The sequence below is a fragment of the Anabrus simplex genome, chromosome 1 (genome assembly GCF_040414725.1).
Source record: "Anabrus simplex isolate iqAnaSimp1 chromosome 1, ASM4041472v1, whole genome shotgun sequence".
Taxonomy (NCBI): Eukaryota; Metazoa; Arthropoda; class Insecta; order Orthoptera; family Tettigoniidae; genus Anabrus; species Anabrus simplex.
Window position 1 is genome coordinate 986,067,437 of NC_090265.1, and position 27,827 is coordinate 986,095,263.

The window sequence follows — 27,827 nt, forward strand, 5'->3', positions numbered from 1 at the left end:
AAGAGGAAACCTCAAAAACTCAAAACATGGAAACACCCTGACTACACTAAAGGAGAATGGCAACTGGACCACGTCTGCATGGACAAATACCACCACAAAGAGATCTATAACGTCAAAGTCCTCCGAGGAATAGACACAGGTTCAGATCACTACGTAGTTAAAATTAAACTCAAACTCACTCCCCAGAGGAGACAACAAAAGCAAGCCCTTAAAACTAAAAGAAAAATAGATCCTACCCAGCTAATCAACAACAAAAATTACCAGAAAGCAACTGAAAAAATAAAAATCACAGACAAACTTGAAGACTTAGTACACAACCTTAAACAAATTGCAGAAGACCTAGCTCCAATTAAACCACGTAAAAAACACCAATGGTGGAACAGTGAATGTGATGAAACAGTGGAGAAAAGACATCAGGCATGGCTATTACATCAGTCCCAGAAGACAGAAATATCCTATCAAAAGCTAGTAAAACAGAGAAAAGAAACTACCCAAGTCTTAAGAAGAATAAAAAGACAACATCATAAGGACACCCTGCAGTTAATTGAAGAACAGTTCAGTAAAACTAAATCAAGGGACTACTACAAAACCTTCAGAAAGCAGCTCCAAAAATATGAACCCCCGACCCTACTGATGAAGGATGAAGATGGTAAGCTGGCCCATAACAATAAAGACAATGCAGAAATTCTGGCTAAACATTTCAACAAGCTTTTAAATTGTGCGGAACCTACAGAACTCCTTCATTTGGACACCAACACCCCGATAAAAACATCACCAGAAAACATCAATCCCCCCACAATAAAGGAGGTCTACCAAGCTCTGAATAAATTAAAAAACTACAAAGCGCCAGGAGAAGATCAGACCTTTGCGGAAATCTGGAAATATGCAGGAACCTCAGCAAAAGTTGCCCTCCATCAACAACTTGTCTCTATCTGGATTAAAGAAGAACTACCAGAACACTGGACAACAGCCCTCATTCATCCTCTGCACAAAAAAGGGGACAAAACCGACCCTAATAACTACAGGGGAATCTCTCTCCTAGACATAACATACAAAATATTTTCAATAATCATCCTTAATAGGATAAGTTTACAACTTGAGAAAGAACTAGGAGAATATCAAGGTGGTTTCAGACCCTGGAGGAGCTGTCCTGATCAGATCATGAGTCTTAAGTTGATAATGGACTATAACAGGAGAAGAAACAGAGATATGGTGATAACATTTGTAGATTTCAAGAAAGCTTATGATTGCATCCATAGAGAATCTCTGTTTAAAATTTTAAGACACCTTGGACTACACCCCAAATTAATAAACATGATAAAATTGACTCTCACCAATACCAAGTCAAAAGTGAAGTTTAGGGGTGAAACATCAGAGACATTTGAAATTAAAACTGGACTACGGCAGGGAGATGGGCTCTCACCACTATTATTTAACTGTGCTCTAGAAATGGTAATGAGGGAATGGTTTAGAAAATGTCCCCCCAAAATAAAGATTGGCCGAAAAATCAAAACAAATTGCCTGGGTTTTGCTGACGATTTAGCATTACTAGCAGTGGACATAAAAGAAGCAAAAACCCAGATATCAGAACTTCAAAACATTGCAAATAAAATTGGCCTCAAAATATCATTTGAAAGAACAGAAATTATGCCCCAAAAACCAACACAGCTAAAAGAAGTCACCATAAATGGTAATAAAATCAAAATAGTAACTCAGTTTAAATATCTTGGAGAAGTAATAACACATAACTTAAATGAAAAAATCTCAATCCAAGTAAGAACAAATAGATTAGCTAAAGCACAAAAATTAACATGGGATATCTACAAAAAGAAATGTCTATCAATAAATACAAAAATAAAACACTACAACACAGTTATAAAACCGGAAGCTACATATGCAGCAGAAACACTCTTTTACCTGAATAAACAATCAAAGACTGACAGACTTCAGAAAATTGAAAGGAGGATTGGAAGAACCTGTATCAACAAAAAATATCAGAAAGATGGACAGTGGCGGTTAATACCTAACAAAGTCGTGTACAAAGAGCTAGAACCCATTACAGATACTATGCGTAAGAGGAGACTGGGATTCTTTGGACATATCATGAGGATGCAGGACTCGAGACTTCTGAAACAACTAGTACAACACAATCTCGTCTCAAAAAATACCACAACAGGATGTAAATGGATCAGAGAAGTAAGAGAGGATCTGAAGGAAATAGGCCTTACAACAGAAGACACCAAAAATAAGATAAAATTGAATACAAAACTCAAGAATACAAACCTCCGCTTTACCCTTACACAAAACAAACCAACAACACGCACATTTTCAACTGAGGAAAGGGCACGAAGATCGGAGCGTCTGAAGAAGTACTGGGAGGACCGCAAAGCCCGAACAATCCCTTCAAAGAGACCTGAACGACGGACTGACTAAAGTGATCCTATGCGGTCATAAAAGAAGAAGAAGAAGAAGAAGAAGAAGATAAATACAGGACCCTCATTTTACTGCATTCACCACCAATTCTTTCATTTAAATATAATTATTCGCCCTGAACTCTCTTCTGTATCCTTCCACAAACAACACGTGCGGATGACGTCACGTATCCCAGCGTGGGACTGAAGGTAGCCACCCACTTGCCACGTGCTACTTCCGTGATATCAAGACTATGTTCAAGCTCCTCATCACCATTGACATGGGGCCTCATGAAGTAACTTTCATACTTAAAATTCTTAGGGCACAAAGGTCATGGGTTCAGTATTAACTCTTCTATCTCTTCATACATTCTTTCGATTTCCTCATCATCCGCTGAACTAGTAGGCATATAGACCTGCACTATTGTGGTGGGCATTGGTTTGGTGTCTGTCTTGACGACAATAATTCTTTTACTATGCTGGTCATAGTAGCTTACCCGCTGCCTTATTTTTTTCTTCATTATTAAACCATCTCCTGCATTTCCCCTGTTTGAATTTGTGTTTATAATTCGGTAGTTGCCTGACCAAAAATCCTGTTCTTCCTGCCAACAAACTTCCCATATACCAACTACATCTAACTTTAGTCTATCCATCTCCCTTTTCTTATTCTCTAACCTACCACAACAATTCAAACTTCTAACATTCCATGCTCCGACTCGCAGAATGTTAGTATCCATCTTCCTGATGATCGCCACCTCTCGTGTAGTCCCCACCCTGAGATCCAAATGGGAGGCTAGTTTATCTCCGGAATATTTTACCCGGGAGGAAGCCATCATCAGTACATCATTCATACAGAGAGAGCTGCATGTCCTTGGGAGTTAGTTACGGCTGTAGTTTCCCATAGCTTTCAGCCGTGTAGCTGTATCAACACAGCTAAACCATGTTGAGTATTATTACAAGGCCATTTCAGTCAATCATCTAGACTGCCGCCCTTGCAACTTCCAAAAGCCTGCTACCCCCCCATTTCGATAAACCATTCCTTAGTCTGGTCTCTCAACAGATACCCATCCGAAATGTTTGCACCTGCGGCTCGGCTATCTGCTTCATTGGAACACGCAAGCCTCCCCACCACGGCAAGGTCACATGGTTCACAGGGGAGGGAGTACAGACTAAACAGCACAAACAAGTTGAAAAAGTATGGAATTTTAAGTATCTTGTCAGCTGAATTACTGAGACTGGGACCCGGATTTAGAGATCCATGTATGAGTAGAAATGGCTTGTGCTAGCTTTTTGAAAATGAGGAATCTACTGTGTGACAGAAGCCTCAACTTGGATACAGGTCAGAACTTCGTCAGATACTATGTTCAGTGCTTCTGTATGGTGCTGAAACATGACCTCTGAAATGTAACACCATTAGGAGAGTAAATGCCTTCGAGATGTAGATTTTCTGAAGGGTGTTATGAATCACTCCATTACTATTATACTCGGGTGCATGAGGGGAGAACAAATGGTGATGTGTACAATAAAAAAAATAAACATGGCCTACCTTCGGCATACGCGTATTACGCGGACTGATCAGTATAACCTATTAAAATTGATCATACTGTACATAGTAAAATTGATAGATGTAGAGGTCACGGTCGAAGGAAACTCTCTGACTGAGGAACATACGGGACTGGACAGGACTGGATTCAAGTAGACTGGTGAGGACAGCTGAATATCGTGCAGACTTTCCTGTGATTGTGGCCGACCTCCAGTAATGAAGGAGGACAGGTAAACTGTCTTTGAGGCATTTAATTTAATGTTGTTTTCTGGTAACTATTTGCTTAAAGACTTCAAGGCGGTGTTCATTCTTCTTTTTTCATAGTTCCTTTTTGTTTGCCGTTGTTTTTGTTCGAGAGTGATGTGACTAGATTGTCTGGAAACATTCCCTTTTGGACTGAGTTGTTTGTGACACATGTTTGGAAGGTTATTGATTTATGTATTGGAGGAGTGTGGTACTTGTTACTGCTTATTGTGGTAGTTCTACTTCTGTCCTCTTATTTCAAAAGGAGTTTTCTGTATTTCACTTTAGTGTGCCTTGTTTAATGTATGGAAAGCCATGACAACACGTTCTCTTTATTGTTCAGGGTTGATAGTTTCTCAATCAGCATAGCTGTCCACATAGAGTCATTAGACTATTTTGTACAAAAAGTTATTGTTAAAAACTACTTTTGTTCTTTGTCTGAATTACATTACCTAATACTTTGTGGAATTAATTCTTGTTCTTCTGCAAGTAAGTTTTGGCTTTCATGATACTCTTAGGGCTGAGATTAGATTAGAAGTCAGAACTGTTAACCAGTAAGAACTTAACTTTGTGCAAGTTAATTGGGTGCTTTCATCCATTCATCAGAGAGACTACATCTGGATTTCCAAAGTTTGTTACATGACTTAGTATCTTCAGTGCTTGGAATTCTGCATTGTGAATAAATTCATGGAATTGGGCCCAGGTTGCTTTTGCACATTGGTGTTGCAGATTGCTTCTTTCTGTTTTTGGTAGAAAAATCCTTAGAACTTAGAAAGAATTTCTTTGGATATATTGTTCATGAATTTCACAATATTCTTCTTAATGTTTTTCATTTTTTCATTTTAGACTTTGGGATATTTTGTGGACACAACAAAGGTAAACATTAAAATGATTTGCAAATTCTTCGTCATCAAGTGAGTTGACTAATATGATGCAGGTCTTGAATCTGTCAACTTGCATTTGAGATGTGTGACAGTTTCATCTCCACGTCGGTATTCCTAAAGATGTTTTAATGTGATTTGGTATTTTCATTATAGGCAAATGCGATGATTATACCTTAAGTAAGGCCATGGCCTTTACATTCACAGTCCTGGTCCTCTCCTTTTCCCTGTCACTAAAATCTGTAAGAAGTTTGTATGGCAATCAACAGCAACAACAACAATAAGAAATATATTTCATTGGTAATTGATTTCATTTATACATATATTTCTCATTAAGAGACATCTCACCGTATTTGCTCGTGATCACGTGGGTCCAGGAGACAGTCTTAGAATTTTTTTCTTTAAAATAAGTACTATTATATAGTCACAGAAGAAGTAGTCATGTGTTTATTAAAAAAACATGCTTTTATATTTATTAATTCTAATGTTATACCGAGAGGACTGACGTTTACTTGCACCATGGGTTTTGTATGTTTATTCTTTTCATTTTAACATTAGATTGAATTGTATTTCTGTTCTTATTACAAGAAGTTTTAATGGTATGATTTTAGAGTTAGCTGCTTAGTCAAATTTTTGACTGTGTGTGCGTGTGTTATGAGGCTGATTAACAGGGGAAATAAGCATGTGCAGTATGTTGGGTAAAATTTCATACAGTATTAGTGCTGTATTATGGAAGTTGAAGATCTTATTTGTAATCACCAGATGTTTCTTTCGTTTCCTAATAAAGTAATATTTTATTATTAATTTATCATATTAATAATTGTTCAAGGGGAAAGAGAAAAACAATGTGCATGAACAGTTTAACAGTTACATTTATAATTAAAATATTTAAGTTATAGACTGCAATTTGCTGATATTCTTTGAAAATATATTCTCTGTAATCCACTTGAAACAGGAAGGAAGTAGGAAAACTGAGTACAGTATATATTGACTGTCAGCCAGTTACATACTCTTGACATTACTTAATGTTATCCTGGATAGCCCTGTGTGAACTCCAAACCTTCTTTTCAATATTCATGTTATTCTTGTTACGTGTGCAGGCAGCTGGGTCCATCCCGGGGAGTACGCTTCATCCGGTTCGTAAATTATGCCATATTCTGTTGTTTTAGGGTAAACAAAGCATGTATTTGCATCTCAGGTTGCTTTTGCTAGGTTATAAGATGTGCATGTTAGGCATCTGTATATAAAGACACAGAAAAAGTATTACCAATATTAATAATCTAATCTGTATTTTTGAAGTATGCTCCCCCTGTGTTTTTGCCTTCACATTACTAGCATTTGGTTTTTGTACATAACTGAACTGATTTGTTGGTATACTTTTATTATTTTGCTTGAATTAAGTAGGGAGTAGAAAATGTTAAAAAATCATTTTTCGTAAAATATAATTGTATGGAATAGAAAATATATTTGGTAAACAATATCCTTGTGTTATTTTTACTCTTTTTGTTTAAAAAAGTCTTTTTAACAAAGATACCCACAAAGCATCCATTCAGGTAAGCCTTAGGAATGATTCACACTTTTTTTTAACTAACATCATTTTATGCTATATGATCAGTATTAGTAATGTAAACCAAACTACAACTTACGGCTTCCATATTAGAATGATGAGAGTGAGTGTTTCTGAAGTTTGTTCAATTTAATGAAGTAGGATTCAGAAATTTGTGCTTGCAGGTAGCCTGGTCCAAAAATGATGCTCTGAAACTTTGTTCTGCCTGTTGTCGTATATAGTTAGAAAAATTAAAGATTGAGATTTAATTTTAAAATAATAGTTAGTTGTCGTCGTCATCATCATCATTTTGTCTAATGCAGATACGCTTGGATCAGGGCATATAACATTTCCTGTTTTTTACCATTTCTTTTTACCATTCCTTGTTGGGGATGATAATCTTGCATTTACATTTAAGACAATAACCACCATCTTCACACAGTCCCTACCATGCTGCAGTCCAAGCCGTATCGTTTTGCACAGGTCTTAACCATGTCTTTTCACTGTAGTAGTCTCTTTCTTTTCATTTATATTTCCATAATTTTGTTTTTGGCATTCTTTACCCGTCTGTCCGTCCATCCATCCGTTTACATTGCTGAATATTAAAAGTTTGATTTTCATTTGTTCATTCATTCGTTCACTTAGTCTTTTTCAAATCACTATTCACAATGAGCAGATGCTTCCACAAGCATAATCTAACTACTCCTGTGTTAGAAGAGGTATCCAACTTTCTATATTTGTACTTTATGCATGTTGCTGTGTTCATACTGATCTCAGAATAGCATCTATGATAGATTGGGTCCTAATCTTAGCTGGATATTCTTTGCTCTATACTTACTTTCTTTGTTTATATACTGTATAAGTTTTTGTTCTTTATATCAATAGTGTGGTGCTAATAACTGCTGTGAAGTAATGTAGCATGTTGTTTTGTGTCTTATATTGATTGTTAACTGGTTTCTCTAGAAGCATGTGGTAGTTAGTTGTTTGTAATGGTTTTGTTTGCATGTTGCGGTTGCAGACAGCGAAGGTGATCCTGAACCATCCAGCCTGATGTCACATGCCGGTAGAGTATACTGTCACATGGTAGATTTCACTCTTTGGATCTTGGTTATATGTTGAAATTGTCATTGTGGAAGGGTGCACGTACAGGGTTTGAAATTCATTATTTTTTAGTAGTTGAGATGTAACATATATTATTTAAGAAAGCAAAGTATATAAAATGTTAAACTTCTTTTTTGGAGAATGAGAACACTGACAATAGATACTTGGGAGGAATAGTAATGTGACAGAAGGCAGTGATGTGGACTATTTTGAGTAAACAGAAAGGTAATATGACCATGTGTCCAATTTGTAATATGTGTAAAATTACAGCTCTTTGTCTGGTACAAAAAAGAATACCTTACAAAAATGATGAAAGACACACGGATGACATGTTGATTCAATCACCCTACATGATGTGCTACACTGCAACTCAAATGACTTATCGATGCAAAAATATTACATAATGTGCATCAGTTCAACACAAATAATTTAGTTACATTCTTTGGAATAGTTCATAGTACATATTTAACCCGGAAGTGGAAATGTGGATTTTTGTAGCGTTAATAGTAACATGGGATGTCCACGGACCCCCATCAGTTTCCCGTTTGTGTTACTGGAAATAACACAAAGTTATGTTTTCATAAATAAACAGTAAGAGAGATTTTAACAGAGAATAAGACTACAATATAGTGTAATAGATACAAATCACTGATGCAAAATTAATTCAATTTGCAATCGTATTAATTTTTGTTGCAATTCCTTTCATTGTAAGTCTCATTCAGATTCACTAGTTGTGTGTTCACCAACATTAATGCAAGTTTCACAAACATTTTTCATGTGCTTTATACACATATCGTAAACACTTACTACAGAATGACCTAGTCTTTATGTCCTTACTCCTGGGACAAATAGTGCATCTTGACTTGCCACTGGGACCTGGCTCTGCTTGTGAGCGATCATTTAGGTCAATATTCGCTCTCTTGGCTGCTTTCTGGCAGCTTTGCTTAGGTATTTCAGGTTTCAGTGTTCTTTTTCTGAGTTGATTTTCAACAAGTTTGCAACCAAATTCTACCAGAAATTTACTGCGCTTCATCTTCTTATCTGGCATGTTACAGTTGTAAATTACATTGCTATTTATTCCCACAATATCCAGAACTCTGAAGAAGGTCACCAATGGCCAGCGATTACATTTTCTAGACGTGGTGTAGGAGGTACTTGACAAGTATTGGAAGGTGGGAATCTCCTTATAACTAACCTTAGTTGGTACTTAACTTGTCGACAACATCCACACCACACTTGATGAGGTTGTAAAAGGTAGTCATATTCGGTTTGTTGTGGCCACCTGCAGACAAATCTATGCTGTTATCTTCCAAGTGCATTGTTGACAACATTAGCACAGTCTTATTTTTCTTTTGGGCATAAGACACAAGTGTCATATTTTTTCTGAGTGTCCCCACGAAAGTTAAATTGGCTTGCAAAAGTCTTTCAGCTAATTGGATGCTTGAAAACCTGTTGTCTGCAATGATGTTCCTCCCTGTCCCTTCAATAGGCATTGAAATTCTCATAACAATGTCTGCAGCAGTGTTGGAACATTCATAGGGACCATCAGGTTGAGAACCAGCATATATCTCCATTGAAAGAGTATACCATGTTCTTGCGTCAGCTAGAGTGAAAATTTTCACACCGTACTTAGCAGGCTTGTTGGCTATAATTTGGCGAAATGAGCACCTACCGTGAAAAGCCACCAACTGCTCATCGACTGTACAGTATTCAGAAAGTGAAAAATGATTTTGACAGTTACTCACAAAAGTGTCAAACACTTCAAAAAAAGCTGCAAGTTTATCTAAAATTCTCCATTCTGAACATTTTGCAGTATCATCAAAATGCATGTAGTGCAACAAAAACAAAAATTATTTCAGGCTCATAATGACAGGAAATACTTTGATGCCCATCTGGTCTAGATTCCATAGTTCAGATAGATTTTGTATGTTGGATTTCACCGAGCCTGCTAATAGAAGAAGGCCAATAACTGCTTTGATTTCTTGCTCATCAGTTTTGTATGCACTGCGGTTATTTATATTCTTGAGTGTATCTTTCTCTCTCTTTATGTTGGTACAGTGAGCAGTTAGATGAAGCATTTCATCATTGATAAAGAGTGTAAAGCATTGAGCTGGAGTCTTGCGGTTTTTAGCATTAGATTTCACACCTGGCAAATGTGTCACAATATTTTGCATATGAGTCCTCACATTTTTATTTGCAGGTGTCTTGTGCCATTTTGTCACATTGTCTCTGCCTATATAGCACTGAGCTGTACTTCTAAAGGAAGGCACTTCTCCTTTGCTTGAGGTGTCTAAGAAAGATGTTTCTGTGTCGATGCTATGATCAGATGGTCCACAACAGTCTTCTTCACTGTCAGTTGAATCAATAATACCTTCATCATTGTCGGATGTTTTCTGCAGAAGAGCTCTGTTACTGTCCTCATCCATTCCTCCAATCTAAGGAACAATAAAGGACCATATAGTAAGAAGACAATAATCTAAGGAATGACAAAGGTACGCATAGTAAGAATACAATAGGCCTAACACATAACAGTACTCATACAACCTCATTATTTAGTATTGGGAATATCACTTACCCATAAACAAATGCACAACAACGCACAGCAGTTCAAAATTAAGTACACAAAGGTGTTCCACAAACGGTAACATGGGGGTCCAGGAGCACCCCAGTCACTTTAACTAGCTGTTTACTTCTTCCAAGACAAAGAACACTTGAGACACATGCAGTAATATGTAAAGCGAACATGTGAATGAAGGTTGACAAATCATTAGCAGTTCAGCCAACTAAACATAAACGCAGTAGTTCGAGAACTGACTGAGGGGGGGTCTAGCAGCACCCTGCGTTGCAATTATAGGCTTAAGAAATCCCACCACTTACTTCAATGCACTTTTCAGCTCTCTCGTCAGAGATTATCTTGTAGTTCTTTTATGAGAGCAGAACTGTGCATAATGCGATCAATATTTTTTGTACTTTGTATTTTTGGTCTTGAAATAGTACAACCTAAGGCCTCCCAAAATATGTACTATTCCTCTTGAAACATGCTGTATATACAGTTAGAAAGTAGTTTGGATTATTGAGCTTAATACTAGGTTCCTTGAAACAGAACAGTAGCTGTTATTTTGTTTACATACATGATAATTGTAGGATATCTTTAAGGAAAGTGTTTATATAATTACTGCAGGTAGGTTCCTTGGTCTTCTTACGTTGATTATATTATCATGGTTGCTTGTGAGAGGTGGAGTCATTTTATCTGGGGCTAATGACCTGGATGCTGGATACCTTAAAGCAACATCATGATCATCATAGTGTTATCTCTAAATCAGCCTTGAATTACTTAATGTGACCGTGCTCATGGATGTCAAACTTTAAAGCTGCATAACTTCAGCTAAAATATATGACAGACTGAGCAATTCTTCCCAAATGAAATAACGATAACAAATCTGAAAATATGCATTGAATCACCAATTAACCCCTTCTCATGAAATCTTTAAATGGCCATTCGCTTATGTGCTGCAGGATGAGTTCTTGGCAGGTTATTTAAAGTTTCCTTTCGATAAGCCACGGTACATTTTTGTAAGTAGAATAGTGCCCTTCAACTTTTCTCTCATATGAATCAGAATATTCAACAAACAATACTTCAACAGCATCCACTGTAACTTTTGGATGATCTATTCTGGATTTGGTTAGTTCTCCTACACATTAAAGTCAAATGTAGAATAGAAAAATTCACAAGTCTCCTTAATAATATTTTTCTTTTTCTTGTTTCCAAGAGATAGCAGCAAAGAAGCTGATCTTTGAGATAGACTGCACCCATTTGCTCATTATGATCCACTGCTGAAATAGACCTTTCATTTTCTTGACTACACTTTTTCTTCTGTGTGGTTGTATGATATTTGTTCCAAATTTTGCCAACTTCAATGCATATATTGCCAAAAAGACAATCTGCCATGCCATAACATTAGGGACTCTTCAGTCATGATGTTCTGACTCTTCAAGTATGAAAAATGAAAACATACAACCTATTTTCCAGTCAATAACCGGTTCAGGGATGGGATGAATGAAGCCCCCAACTTGCGGCGAGGACAGGAATTGTCCGGTTATCGAGGCCTGTCACACTCCTCTGGTGCAATGATTAATGACTGACAGATGAAATGAAATGAAATGACAGTGAAGAGTGTTGCTGGAATGAAAGATGACAAGGAAAACCGGAGTACCCGGAGAAAAAACTGTCCCGCCTCCGCTCTGTCCAGCACAAATCTCACATGGAGTGATCAGGATATGAACCACGGTATCCAGCGGTGAGAGGCTGGCGCGCTGCCGCCTGATATCAGAGGCTTCTTCAAGTATAAACTCTGAAATTTTCTTTTCTAGTATATCATGAAATCTTTACATTCACCTGTCTCCTCATTTTGAGGTCCTGTTTTACAGTTTTCTTTGACCTGTACAGTTTGACATATCATTCCATCAAAACATATTAAGAGTGTGAGGCAATGTCACTACTATCAGTCTTTAAACCCACGAGTTCGCCTACAGCTAGATCATCCACATTGCTCGAATCATCAACTCTCTTCTAAGATGGCCTTTATTTCATCGATAAACCACACTCACTTGTCAAAGCCATAACTATACACAACTGTGTGACCTAAATCCAGGAAACAAGCTATGATGATCGTTATTGTTGACACTGTCTTAGAGAACTTCCTAGTTCACAGATTTATGTTCATTTTGACAGGAAAAAGGAAACCAAACAAAACAAAATATATAATTCTGGGCGGTTGCATGATCATCAGGTAACAGACAAATGCATTGTCAACGATTTGCTCCTAGCGAGTTGGCTGCTTGATACAAGCCATGTGGCTGTAAGCTTATATATGGAAGATGGTGGGTTTTGAACCCACCGTTGGAAGCCCTGAAGGTATTTTCCATGGGTTCTCATTTTCACACCAAGAAAAGACTGAGCCTGCACTTTAATTAAGATCATGGCTGCTTTAATTTTAATTCAACCCCTTTCCTTTCACATCATTGCAGGAAACCTTTCTGAGTTACTGCAATATTAAACCACTATCAAAAGAAACCAAAGCAATTTGCTACAGTCTTTATTGAAGATAAACCATCTCAAGAAACCCCCTCTCAAAATGCTAATTTCCGATCATGCTGACACTTCAGCTCTTCCCCTAAAGCACTGCCCAGATTGATAGCCGTACTAATATCTTTTTGGGTTTTTGCAGTGTGAAAAGCAGACTTTGCTCTGTATACATAGAGGAGTTTATACTTCATGGAGACTTTCTCTTCTGAGGATGCAGAGCAAAATATTTGTGCAACATAAAGATTCCCTGCCGTTTACTTCTTCCACATGGCAAACCTCAAAAGATATTTCGTCTATAATCTAAGAGATTTTGATACTCATCACTTTAACCTTAGATACAATTATAGAGTTAATTACTTCCGTTGGGGCAGCCATTCACAAACTACCTACGGATGAGGCTGAGGAGTTAAGACAGAAATGTGTGAGACTCATAAGGTCCGCTGTTGTATCCGCGGCCAATTTACCAAGAGGACACAAGGAGAGCTCTGAAGGAACTTGGATATGATTCTGAACTGACCATTCTCTCAGCTGATACGGGTAATGCGACAGTGATTATGGACACTGACGAGTATAAGAATAAAATCTCGGCGATATTGTCAGAGCCTGTTTACAGACTGAGCTCACATGACCCCACCACTAGTGTGTCCAACGCCATCGTGAAGCTCTTAAGTTAATCTTCATTTCCAAAAGAGGAGGCTAAACATCTGTCCCCGGGGGATGCAGTGCCACCTAGATAATATGGATTACCTAAAATCCATAGAAAAAATATTCCCCTCAGAACTATTGTTAGTGCAATAGGTTCTCCTACGTATGCTCTGGCTAAATACCTAAACAAATTGCTTCAGCCACACATAGGACGTACTGAATCATAAGTCAGGGACTCTCAGTATTTTGTCAACAAGCTGTTAACCATAACCCTTCAACCGAATGCACTTTTGGTGAGTTTTGATGTGGAGTCCTTGTTCACTAAAGTGCCGATTGACTCGGTCATGTCTCTCATTGAACACCTGTTCCCTGAGGACATTACTAAGCTATTTTACCACTGCCTGACTTCTAGCTGTTTCTTGTGGGGTGGAAATTTTTATGAACAGACGGATGGAGTGGCTATGGGAAGTCCACTTTCGCCCGTAGTGGTTAATTTCTTTATGGAGCATTTTGAGGAGGAGGCTGTTGCTTTGGCGCCCGTCAAACCTATAATATGGTGGAGGTATGTTGATGATGCATTTGTGGTCTGGACAGAAGGTCCTGAGAAACTTCATCTATTTCTAAACCACCTAAATCTGCAACATCCTTCAATTAAATTCACTATGGAGATGGAGTTAGATGGATGCCTTCCTTTCTTGGATGTTCTAGTAAGAAAGAAACCAGACGGCTCCTTAGGACATACCGTCTGTATAAGCCTGCCCACACAAATCGCTATCTTCTTGCAGATTCTCACCACCATCCAGCACAAAAAACAAGGCATTCTCACAACACTCGCCAAGGGGGGTGAGATGAATTTGTGAGCCATCAAATATCCAGGTGGAGATGGACATGCTCAAAGTCACGTTCAAGGGTAAAGGTTACAGCGATTTGCAGATTCATAGAGCCTTGCATCCCAGAGAAACGACCAAGCATAGCTCACAGAAGGAAGAAGTGAAGGGAACTGCCTACTTCCTACTTGCCTTACATTCACAACACCACAGATCGAATTGCCAAGGTCCTCTGCAAACACAATATAAAAACCGTGTTTGGCACCGCCACTAAAATTGCTCACAGTTTGAATAAAACCAAGGACAAATTGTCCCCACTTTTACATCCTGGGGTATACGAAAATCTCTGTACTTGCGGTAAGGTATACATCAGCCAAACATGCCGGTCCATTGGTACTCGTATCAAGGAACATGAACGTAATATTCGTCTCAACCAGCCAGACAAATTGGCAATGGCTGAGCACGCTCTATCGTCGGGTCATGATGTCATGTTCCAAGATGCTCGAGCTCTTACCCACACTAGACACTACAGGTCCAGGATTATACAGGAAGCTGTGGAAATACGTAGAAATCCTAACAATTTCAACACGGACACTGGCTATCAGTTAAGTAATATCTGGTTGCCAGCCATTAAGAATTTACGTAGGTACTTCCCTTTCCTGCCCCTTCACTACTGTTACAGTATTTCGTCTCGGTGTTTTCCAAATTCGTACGTTCCTCATCGCCAGATGTTTCCGCTAGTGCTGTGCCACGTCCGGGGAGCCATCTGGTGACGAATGAATGTACCTTTTTCACTTCTATTATAACATCTACATTTCAGAAAGTCATTGCTTTAGAAGCCTTTCTCGTGGACGGTTGAGATTTTCTTCTGATGACACAGAGCACAGTTCTCTGTGAAACATAAAGAACTTCACCTTATGTAACTGTTACTTCAGCGGCTACACCAAACACAGTAAAGGAAGGAAAGTAAGTGCAATTACACAGTGCCAAAGACCACTACACACACAATAAAACATCTGGCGAACTCCGCGGAACTCCGCTGATAACAACACAGTGTTTCACGTTGGTACCAACAACGTAAGGCAAGCTGATATAAGTACCAACATGATTGGAGATGTGTGGGATCTGGTAAATGCAGCACGGGTGAAGTTTAAGAAAGCGGAGATTGTTATTAGTGGAATACTGTGTAGGAGGGATACTGACTGGAGGGTGATTGGGGATTTAAATGAGACTATGGGGAAACTGGGAGTGAAATTTCTAGATCCTAATGGGTGGGTAGGAGATAGGGATCTGCGCTCAGATGGCCTTCATTTAAACCGCAGTGGTACATATAAGTTAGGAAATTTGTTTGGAAGGGTAATAGGGAGGTACATCCAGGGAAACGGGATGGCCTAGGGAGCGGTGATAAGGGAACAGGGAACTGGAAATCAAGTAGGGATGACATAAAATTGTTAGTGTTGAACTGTAGATGTATTGTAAAGAAAGGAATAGAACTAAGTAATTTAATAGATATATATTTACCAGATATTGTAATAGGAGTTGAATCATGGCTGAGAAATGATATAATGGATGCAGAAATTTTCTCACGGCAATGGAGTGTGTATCGTAGAGATAGGATAGGAATGGTAGGAGGGGGAGTGTTCATTCTGGTGAAAGAAGAATTTGTAAGCTACGAAAAAGTTAAAGATGAGACACAAGAAATTCTAGGTGTAAGGCTCATTTCTAAAGATAATAGGCAACTTGATATATTTGGAGTGTACAGATCGGGAAAGGGTAGCAGTGATGTGGATTCGGAATTATTTGATAGGATAGTCGGCTATGTGGGAAACGACATGGAAAGAAATGTGATTGTAGCGGGAGATCTGAATTTGCCAGATGTAAATTGGGAAGGAAATGCGAACGACAGGAAGCATGACCAACAAATGGCAAATAAGTTAATATGGGAAGGACAGCTGATTCAGAAAGTGATGGAACCAACCAGAGGGAAAAATATCCTGGATGTCGTGCTGATAAAACCAGATGAGCTCTATAGGGAAACTGAAGTAATAGATGGTATTAGTGATCATGAAGCTGTTTTTGTGGTAGTTAAAAATAAATGTGATAGAAAGGAAGGTCTTAAAAGTAGGACTGTTAGGCAGTACCATATGGCTGATAAAGCAGGCATGAGGCAGTTTCTAAAAAGTAACTATGATCGGTGGAAAACGGTAAATAAAAATGTAAACAGCTCTGGGATGGGTTTAAAGAAATTGTTGAGGAATGCGAAAACAGGTTTGTACCTTTAAGGGTGGTAAGAAATGGTAAAGACCCACCTTATTATAATAGAGAAATAAAGAGACTAAGAAGGAGGTGCAGACTGGAAAGAAATAGAGTTAGAAATGGCTGTGGAAGTAAGGAGAAATTGAAGGAACTTACTAGAAAATTGAATCTAGCAAAGAAGGCAGCTAAGGATAACATGATGGCAAGCATAATTGGCAGTCATACAAATTTTAGTGAAAAATGGAAGGGTATGTATAGGTATTTTAAGGCAGAAACAGGTTCCAAGAAGGACATTCCAGGAATAATTAATGAACAAGGGGAGTGTGTATGTGAAGATCTTCAAAAGGCAGAAGTATTCAGTCAGCAGTATGTAAAGATTGTTGGTTTCAAGGATAATATCGAGATAGAGGAGGAGACTAAGGCCAAAGAAGTAATAAAATTTACATATGATAACAATGACATTTACAATAAGATACAAAAGTTGAAAACTAGAAAAGCGGCTGGAATTGATCAGATTTCTGGGGATATACTAAAGACAATGGGTTGGGATATAGTACCATATCTGAAGTACTTATTTGATTATTGTTTGGTCGGAGGAACTATACCAGATGAATGGAGAGTTGCTATAGTAGCCCCTATATATAAAGGAAAGGGTGATAGACATAAAGCTGAAAATTACAGGCCAGTAAGTTTGACATGCATTGTATGTAAGCTTTGGGAAGGCATTCTTTCTGATTATATTAGACATGTTTGTGAAATTAATAATTGGTTCGATAGAACGCAATTCGGTTTTAGGAAAGATTATTCCACTGAAGCTCAACTTGTAGGATTCCAGCAAGATATAGCAGATATCTTGGATTCTGGAGGTCAAATGGACTGTATCGCGATTGACCTGTCTAAAGCATTTGATAGGGTGGATCATGGGAGACTACTGGCAGAAATGAGTGCAATTGGACTAGACAAAAGAGTGACTGAATGGGTTTCTATATTTCTAGAAAATAGATCTCAGAGAGTTAGTGTAGGTGAAGTTTTGTCTGACCCTGTAATAGTTGAGAGGGGAGTTCCTCAGGGCAGTGTTATCGGACCTTTGTTTTCTTATATATATAAATGATATGAGTAAAGGAGTGGAATCGGAGGTAAGGCTTTTTGCGGATGATGTTATTCTCTATAGAGTGATAAATAAGTTACAAGATTGTGAGCAACTGCAACGTGACCTCAAAAATGTTGTTAGATGGACAGCAGGCAATGGTATGTTGATAATCGGGGTTAAAAGTCAGGTTGTGAGTTTCACAAATAGGAAAAGTCCTCTCAGTTTTAATTACTGCATTGATGGGGTGAAAGCGTTTTGGGGATCATTGTAAGTATCTAGGTGTTAATATAAGGAAAGATCTTCATTGGGGTAATCACATAAATGGGATTGTAAATAAAGGGTACCGATCTCTGCACATGGTTATGAGGGTGTTTAGGGGTTGTAGTAAGGATGTAAAGGAGAGTGCATTTAAGTCTCTGGTAAGACCCCAACTAGAGTATGGTTCCAGTGTATGGGACCCTCACCAGGATTACCTGATTCAAGAACTGGAAAAAATACAAAGAAAAGCAGCTCGATTTGTTCTGAGTGATTTCCGACAAAAGAGTAGCGTTACAAAAATGTTGCAATGTTTGGGTTGGGAAGAATTGAGAGAAAGAAGAAAAGCTGCTCGACTAAGTGGTATGTTTTTTTAAGTGGTATTGTCGAGCTGTCAGCGGAGAGATGGCGTGGAATGACATTAGTAGACGAATAAGTTTGAATGGCGTTTATAAAAGTAGGAAAGATCACAATATGAAGATAAAGTTGGAATTCAAGAGGACAAACTGGGGCAAATATTCCTTTATAGGAAGGGGAGTAAGGGATTGGAATAACTTACCAAGGGAGATGTTCAATAAATTTCCAATTTCTTTGAAATCATTTTGGAAAAGGCTAGGAAAGCAACAGATAGGGAATCTGCCACCTGGGCGACTGCCCTAAATGCAGATCAGTATCGATTGAACACTGGTAAATATCAGTCAGGGCAACTTTATGATAATAAACAGGGAACGTGTGGGGAGGTGACTGGGAAACCTTACGAAGGGCATGAAGATGGCTTAGGTTACAGTTTTTGAAAAATCAACCGTGATCTTTGATTTTCAAAAATATTATTTACAAATGGACTTTACAAATGAATTCCGAACAAATTCAGCCATGCGGAAGGTACTGATACACAACTTGTGAAGTACAAGTTAGATGTTCCATGAGACACACAAATTGGACGTTCCTTGACAATAGCTTCCTACAAGTTCAAAGAGTCAAGCAAATACCATACATCTAATTACAACCCAGGTCGTAATATGCTATTATAATTTAGAGTGAAGTTAAACGTACCTTTCAAATCTCTGAACAACATAATTGAAAAGGGGTAAAACCAGAAATATCTAAACTTGGCGCAGAGGCCAGTTAAACTTGGTCCCACACCAAAAATGCTTCTGATGCAGAGCAGTGGAAAACTAGCGTGCGTCAAGTGACATGGAACTACTAGAGGCAAAACCCCAAGGTAAACACATAAAACAACAATTTACATGTTTAGCGAAACAAGGAAAGGGGAATGTCTCGAAAGCAAACAGGCAAGCCCAGCTAAAAAGCTAAGGCATCTGAAATAATTGAGTGGCAAATCTGGGTGAGGTTAGGGCAAACTCTATATGAAAAAGCAAGCGAACATTAAATGAAATTTAGGGTGGAACAGAAATCAAGAGTGCTTACCCCAAAGTGGCCCATCCCGGTAGTAGGACGTCAAAACTTCGGACAGTCAAGAGATAGAAGATGGACAGACAGACAACGAAATGATGTCTCGCTCTCTTTAAAAAGGGAACCCTGGCCTTGGAGCTGCCAATCAGAACGCAGGAGCCCGCCTATTGCTACCCATCTTCACCAATCACAACTCTTACTTCAGTCGCGATGTTTAAATAACTTTCTCGAATACACACGATTGCGAATCTTCCATTTCCAGAACAGTCAGCAGATACTTTCTAGAATACATAACTAACAAAGGCCAATACACCCTGTTCAAAAATTCAAGTTACAACTTTCTGGATTCAAAAATTCAAGTTACAACTTTCTGGATAGTTCCAGTAAATATAGAAATGAAATCTAGTTGTTACAAATACCATATGTTACCAAAATATTTACACTGTACAGGTTAGGTAGTTACATGGAATACAAATAAAATATTTTATCACCACACTTCAGATCATACAGCAAGTACTACTTAACAAGGTTTACAAATAAAATCTTCAATAAACACTTTCCACTTCCAATATATGCTACACCTGTGACACCTTATTTTCTTGACACGGCATAAGACCAAAAACCTAGACAGTATCATGTCTACAATTATAGAAATTTATAGAAAGGAGGTAAATGCAGGAATGCTTATGGGAGTAGAGATAGGCTTTCTTTAAAATTATTCTCAAACAAAACACAACAGTAGCCTAAGTGGAGATCATATTGTATCAGAGTGTAGACTGAATCTTTCTCTACATGGGAAAGCTGGTTGCAATTCAAAACATTTGAATGGGAATTGGATGATTGCAGTGCTATTCAGTTATGTACTACAGGAGTAGAAGTTATCTTACCATTGCAAGAGAAGTTTACAAATGACTATCACTACTTGGCAGGCACTCCACACTGAGGAGTTAAAATTTCTTGTATAAATTAACATATATAGAATTTATAGAGGTAGTATAGTTTCTTTGGATACTTGTGCACCTTCTCCAGTAATGTGACATTGTGGGAAATCAGTTCCTCATGCATGTAAAGAATAGTACTTCAGTGCTATTTAGCATGGGTTGTATGGCTTTTGAAATGATCAGTGTATGATTTTCATGCATGGCTTGTTGGTTTCAGCACTTTTTGTAGAAAACGGTTCCTTCGACTCTTCATATTTAATAGCTTGAATTATTTTTCTCTCTTAAAAAGAAATGTTAACATTGATTGTTTATTTATTTATTTTATTTATTTATTTATTTGGGAAACCAAAACAGCGAGAAGCCGAATTACAGAGTTCTGCATTGATATGAAAATACAGTGAAATACAGTATTTTTATTGTGTTGAAACTGTATATCATACTAGATATATATAAGCAGCTCATTTTTAACCTTTCCACTTATTACCTGAGAAATTTTATTTTCAGTTCACTCATATGTTAGACAAATTTATTGATAAAAAATGCAACCTAAATAAAAAAAGACATTTTCTCCAAGTTAGGAATTTGTGATCTCAAATGTCAAGAACCAGACTGCAGCGCCACATAGGCAGGCCAAACAAAACTTAATTCCTGCCCCAGATACAAAGAACACAAAAATGCTATTTGATGGGGAGCTATAAGGAATAGTGGGGCTTTATAGAAGAAAGTAGAACTGGCTAAGTCAGCAATGAGGTTGTGTTTGAATGTGTTAGAAGTTAATGATATTCAGATAAGAGGAGATACAAGGAAGAGATAGGAGATTATAAAGCAGTCTTAACAGGTGTAAAAAAAGGAAGGGCAGAGCGTGGGGTAGAAATACTATTGCAAATGATTTAATGATGTGGGCAGATTTAGCTGTTGAAGAATTAGGATGAGAATTGTCTTGGTTTGCTTGCCATGTAGGGTGCAGATGAGGATGAAGTTGACAAGTTTTATGAAACACTGAATGACATCGTAGTCATGGTCAACAGCAAGGATAGGGTAGTGCCAATGGATGATTTCAATGCGATAGCGGGAAATAGAACTTGAGGATATGAAAAGCTGATGGGTAAATGTTGGGAAGATAAGGAAGCTAATAGGAATGGGAAGCATTTACTGGACTTTTGTGCTAGTGTGTGATTAGCAGTTATGAATACATTCTTCAACATTCTTCAAGCATAAGGCTTTTCACTGCTACACATGAGAGGGTAGGGCACGATCTGTAATAGACTATATCATAACTGACTTTGAATTCAGGAAATCTGTTAGGAATGATAGGATGATACAGACCACAATCTGATTAGTAGTGAACTAAGTATTTCTAGGCCTAGGATAGAGAAAGTGAAATCTGTCCGCAGACGAATAAAGGTAGAAAATCTCCGGGATGAGGAAATTAGACAGAAGTACATGGATATTATTAGTGAAAAGTTCCAAACAGTAGACAGTAAGCAGGTTCAAGATGCAGGAAGAGAGTGAGTAGCATACATAGATACTGTAGTAGAAACAGGTCGGTAATGCCTAGGAGCAACTGTGTGTAAAGATGTGGAAAAGCGAACATCTTGGTGGAATGATGAAGAGAGAGCAGCTTGTAATTGTATAAGGAAGAGACGTGTCATAAATAGCTTCAAACAAGAACTGATGCGGACAGGAAATTGTACGTAGATTAAAGAAACAGAGCACAAAAATAATAGTTGAATCAAAGGAGATGTCATGGGAAGATTTTGGTAATAACCTGGAAAAGCTAGGTGAAGCAACAGGGAAATCTTTCTGGACAGTAATAATCTTAGAAAGGGAGGGGGAAAAGAAATCAATAGTGTTTTGAGTAAATTAGGTGAACTCGTAGCTCCTAGGGAAGCACTGGACAGGTGAAAGGAATATCTTGAATATCTTCTCAATGTAAAAGGAAGTTTGAATATCTTCTCACTGTAAAAGGAAGTCTAGTCACATTGCTAACCACCAAGCTCATGATGAGGAGGACAGTGATGTTGTGAAAATATGCTTGAGGAAGTGGAAAGGGAGATAATTTAACTCCATTGTCATAAAACTGCAGGAATACATGAAATTAGATCTCTAACGGTGAAATATAGTTGGAAGGCAGGGATGAAATGGCTTCATAGAGTATTAAGATTAGCATAGAATATTAGTAAGGTACCTTCTGATTGGATGAAATCTGTAATTGTACCTGTCTATAAGCAAGGGAACAGGAAGGATTACAACAACTATCGAGGTATCTCATTGATTAGTATACTAGGTAAGGGGATCACTGGGATTTTGGACGAGGGTGCAGTCAGTGGAGAACAAACATGTGTAAGGACAGAAATGGACAGCTTTTGGGAGATAAAAAAGGGATCCAAGATAGATGGAAGGAATATTTCCAACACCTCCTGAACCCAGTAGAAATGAAAGGGAAAACACCAACTACCTCAAGGAATAATACTGAGACAAATGAATCAGAAGTCACAGCACCATCTATGCAAGAAGTGATAGAAGCCATACAGCAACTGAAAAACAATAAAGCACCAGGTATCGATGGAATCCCTGCAGAGTTGTGGAAATACGGAGGAACCACACTACAAGAAGCTATATATGATCTAATTGTGAGTGTGTGGAATACAGAAGAAATGCCTGAAGACTGGCGCAAAGGCATCATATGCCCAATATACAAGAAAGGGGATAAGTTGGTATGTAGCAATTATAGAGGGATCACACTGCTGTGTACAGTATATAAGCTGTTCGCTTCCATTCTGAAGAAGAGACTAGAACCCCTGGTGTAAGAAATTCTAGGAGAATACCAGGCAGGGTTCCGGTAGGGAAGATCCATTATCGATCAGATATTTACTGTGAAACAAGTGTTGGAGAAGTGTTGGGAACGGGGCATAGATGTGGTACAGATGTTTATCGACTTTCAACAAGCATACGACTCTATTGACAAGGATAAATTAATGGAGATATTAAGAGAGTTCAAGATACCAGAAAAGCTGGTTCGACTACTGGAATTGACTATGAGAAATACGATGGTGGGAGTGAAAATTCAGACTGAAGTAGGCAGCTTCTTCGAAGTGAATCAGGGATTGAAGCAAGGAGATGGCTTAGCACCAATTCTATTTAACCTGGCAGTAGAGTCAGTGATTAGAAAGTTAAGGGTGGACACCAGTGGAACACTTCTGTACAAAACAGCTCAACTAGTTGGATATGCTGATGACATAAATTTGATGGGAAGAACAACAAGGACAGTTAAAGAAGCATTTGAAGACTTGAGTAGAGAAGGCAAAGAGATTGGACTTAAGATCAATGAACAGAAGACTAAGGTAATGGTGCAGGTTCGGAGAAGGAAGTATACAAATGACCAACTTGTCCCTGAAGGATCCAAAGTGGAGGTGGTGAATGAATTTAAATATCTTGGTGTACATCTGAGCAACAAGAATGAGGAAATGGTGGAAATACAGGCAAGAATTTAAGCTGCCAACAGAGCATACTTTGCAGTACTACCACTTTTCAGAAGTAGAGATATAAATCAGAGCTTAAAAGTTATGCTATACAAAACCCTCATTCGCAGTATAGTGATGTATGGAAGTGATACGTGGACCGTGGAGAAGATAGATTCCTTTGAAAGGAAAATCCTGAGGAGAATTTATGGACCCATATGCGTACAAGGGGAGTGGAGAATTAGATATAACAATGAACTATATTCCCTGTATGGGGAGGCACCCCTGTCGCATGCCATTCGAGTGAAGAGACTTAAATGGGCAGGTCATCTAATTAGGATGGAAGAACACCGAATCCCAAAGAAGGTATTCTTAGGAGACTTTGGAGGAGGAAGGCCTGTGGGAAGGCCATGTAACAGATGGAAAGATGGTGTACATCAGGACGCAGCACATATCCTCAAGATCCGGAATTGGAGAGTAGCTGCACGAGATCGACAAGTTTGGCGGAGAGCAACTGGGGAGGCCATGACCCAAAAACGGGCCGTCGCGCCATAGAAAGAGAAAGAAAGAGTGCAATCAATGGTTGAGAGTAAGTTGGATGAAAACCAGTGTGGTTTCAGACCACAGAGGGGTTGTCAGGATCAGATTTTTGGTATGTGCCAGGCAATTGAAAAATGCTGTGAGAGGAGTAGACAGTTATGTTCAGGTTTCGTAGATCTAGAGAAGGCATATGCCAGAGTGCCAAGAGAAACAATGTTCACCGTACTGGAGGACTATGGGATAAAGGGTAGATTATTAACCCTTCAACTTGTGAGGTGAGGTCACACAGACCTTCGGAAACTCTTCAAGTTTTATTTTATTCCCTTCTGTTGTCGACTTCTGCCTTTTCATCTGTCTACCTTCCCATTGTGTGAGCTTGAGTCGTTGCACAGCTGAGTGTTGCTCTAGCTGTGACACGTGTGGTTTTTAAGTGGTATCACAGACCATACTTCACTGTTTATGTTCCATCTTGCTCATGCAAGCGGAGACCGTCTTGCTTAACTAGAGTAAGCGACCGTGGATTTGAAAGCACTGATAGGTTTAATATACTGCTTTCTAAGCTATGATTTGACAATCCTGCTATTAGGGAAGATTTTTGAAGGAATGATCCAGCAGCCACCATCTCAGAACTGTTTGTGAAATTCATGGAAAACTGACAAGCCATATACACTACGAACTGAGAAAGATGCAAGTGATATTGAAACTGACTGTGATTATTTCTTTATTTCAAACAATGACAATAATTTGGAAAGTGGATTTTCTGCAAGTGGTGTCAGTGATGGTATCGAAGACGAAGAAGAAGAAGAAGAAGAAGAAGAAGAAGAAGAAGAAGAAGAAGAAGAAGAAGAAGAAGAAGAAGAAGAAGATCTCTTCAACATGTACTAACCTAATAGGTTGAAAGTAGGTTTTATTACAATGCGGTCTTGAAAATACAATATTCACTGACTTCTTACTTTCAAGTATTAAAGGGTATAAACAGAATTTAACTCTCTTGGTGCCAGGCGCTAGTGCGAGCTCCGCCCTTTAAGTTGCCAGAGCCGATTACATCGGCCGGCTTAAAATTCTGTGATATACGTAATTTTGAGGCAACCTATAGTGGAGTGCATACTTTTGTTACAACCTGTAGTAAAGGGGCTACACGTTATTGTGTGCCTGGCCTTGCTTTGGCAGTTCTAAGAGGGTGTTATACCTTTCACAAGAGTCGTTTCCTGTGTTTACAAATACCGCTAACCGGTCAGTAAGAGATTGCTCCTTGCAGTGAGTGGATTTGTGACAGGAAAATGGCATGTTATTCACGTGATAATTTTTCAGCAGGTATTGATGACAATAAATTAATGCAGTATTTAGAACAGTGCGAAGTTAACGCTGATAGCGATAGGGAATTTAGTTCAGAGAGTAGCGATGAAATTATACCAGACACGTCCGCGGAATCACCGCAGCTAAAGAAGAGACGTTTAATTGTGTCTAACAGCACTAAAGCTACTCTGAATATGGTGGTAGATGAAACTAGTGCTAACGAATATGATGATGATGATGATGATGTCTCTGGGGAACATTTTGTGGAAATTTGTCCCAATGAACCCGACAACATTCCTCAACCTCCTGTCTCCTTCAAGGAAGTTCTTGGACCTAAACATGCCCTACCGTCTGATTTTCCGCCCATATCACACTTCAATTTACTTTTCACTTACTCTCTGCTAAACCTTATAGTCACATATAGCCCTCTATCATTACCTAAATGCCGGTCTCTGCGGGCCAAGTGTAGCGTGCCTGCCTTTCACCCGGAGGTCATGGGTTCGATTCCCGCCCAGGTCAAGAATTTTCTCCTGGTCCTGAAGGTTGGTTCGAGGTTCGCTCAATCTAAGTGACCTAAGTGATTGCAATTGAGGAGATATCTGAGGGTGAGAGGACCCCGGTCTGGAAAACCAAGAATAATTACTGAGAGGATCTGTCTCACTGACCATGATTCACCTCGTAAACTGCAGGTACCGAACTGAGCAGCGGTCGCTTAGTAGGTCAAAGCAAATCAGGGATTTAGTGCCATACATTTCTTAATTTCGTAAATTCTGTTGTATTGTAAAATTATTTTTCTAATATATACTACAACCGAAAACGAGAAACTATTGTTTCTGAAAACAAAAACTATAATATGAACTGTTATTTTTTACTTATTTAATAATTCAGAATTATTTTAATACTGTCTTGTCCACACATAGAAAATTTGTTGTCAGTATTTGCCAAAGATCGATACATTCACGCGAATTTTATCGGTGAGTAAAATTGTCTTGTTTTTACTAGTGACATATGTTTGAATTTTATTTTTTACGTTTTTATTTTTCTCGTTCAAATTAGTTATTCTATAGAATTGTATTTAGAAATACATTATACATAATTACGTATATTCTTTTGTATTGTAAATTATTTTTTCATAGTAGATATTGAGAGAGAAAGTGCGAAAATATTTTTCTCTTCCTAAAAATAAACGTTATCGACAACTATAAATCAACAATAAAAGGTCTTTGACCCTTTATATCTCTCCAAACCAGTTTCTTATTCTACGTAGTCGATATGTAGAAAATTTCATGCCGGTATTTGCTATACACCGGTAGATATACGCGAATTTTAAAATATATGTATTTCCACTGAAAACGGCCTGGCACTTTACAGTAGTAGAGTGGAGGCGGAGCTTGGCCTCTTCCAGCTGATGGGGAGCGGCCGACTAGATCGGCTCTTGGCTCCAAGAGGGTTAAACATAAATGTTTATGTATTTCTAAACAATTTTAATAAAATAAAAAAATAAAAAAAGACGTGAGTTGATAAAATCTGGTAATGCTCTTTCAAGAACAAAACAGATCATTTTTGTTTGTGTGTTTTTTTACAGGTATGTTCTGGTGTTATAGGTGTTCAACAGACTGAAAAGCTTGAAAGTTACATGAAAAAGTATAAACACATTTTTTACACACTTTCTGCTTAAGGCTTAAGTTTTAAAGTTTTGTAGTATGTGGAAACTGGAAGAAAACTCCAGGGTACACTGCCAGATTATTTGAACAGTTTTCACAGTGCACTCCTTTGACTTCTAACTGCTACACACTGCACAGTCCTTATGATTGTTTTTTTTCCCACTGGTCAAGAAAGTATTGATCTCCATGTAATGTTTCAACTTCTTGCTTGTCTCTGGCAAATGTTGGTGAGTGAGACTATTTCATTAGAACACCTTGATTGCCAATTATCTGTTCGATTTGGCTGTCTCTGAAATCTGAGATGGCCTCATGTTCTAATAGAAAATTAAGTATAAGTTTCCAACATTGTTTTCTAAGTTTCAGAAAAAAAGGTTTTCTTTCACTGCTTGAGAGTTTCTCTTGTGAATGAGTAAATAGCAGATATGGATGGGTACATGCGACATTAGATTTCTTTGTTTTAACAAGCCTTCTCTCATATCTACCAAACTAGAATTTGTAGATAAAGAGTATACAGCACCCAAAATAAAATATTCAGTGATTATTTAGATTATTTAATTTAAAATAATAGAAACTTCACATGGTAGCAAATTCATATTCTTGAAACATGAATGACAGATTATAGACATTA

At 38.2% G+C, this 27,827-nt stretch overlaps 1 protein-coding gene across 29 annotated transcripts in view; it reads left to right on the forward strand.

Moving 5' to 3' along the window:
- Positions 1–27,827, forward strand: part of syd (JNK-interacting protein syd) — a 648,626-nt gene that overhangs the window by 196,428 nt on the left and 424,371 nt on the right. For 14 of the 29 annotated variants that reach the window (XM_067136859.2, XM_067136850.2, XM_067136852.2 and 11 more), the window contains one exon: positions 7,643–7,687. The exons of 4 other annotated variants lie outside the window; for them this stretch is intronic. In XM_067136859.2, coding sequence (XP_066992960.2) covers positions 7,643–7,687 — 45 coding nt within the window. Of the gene's footprint in view, positions 1–6,178; positions 6,215–7,642; positions 7,688–27,827 lie in introns of all 29 variants that reach the window. 11 more of the 29 variants (XM_067136843.2, XM_067136845.2, XM_067136848.2 and 8 more) reach the window with 1 other exon arrangement.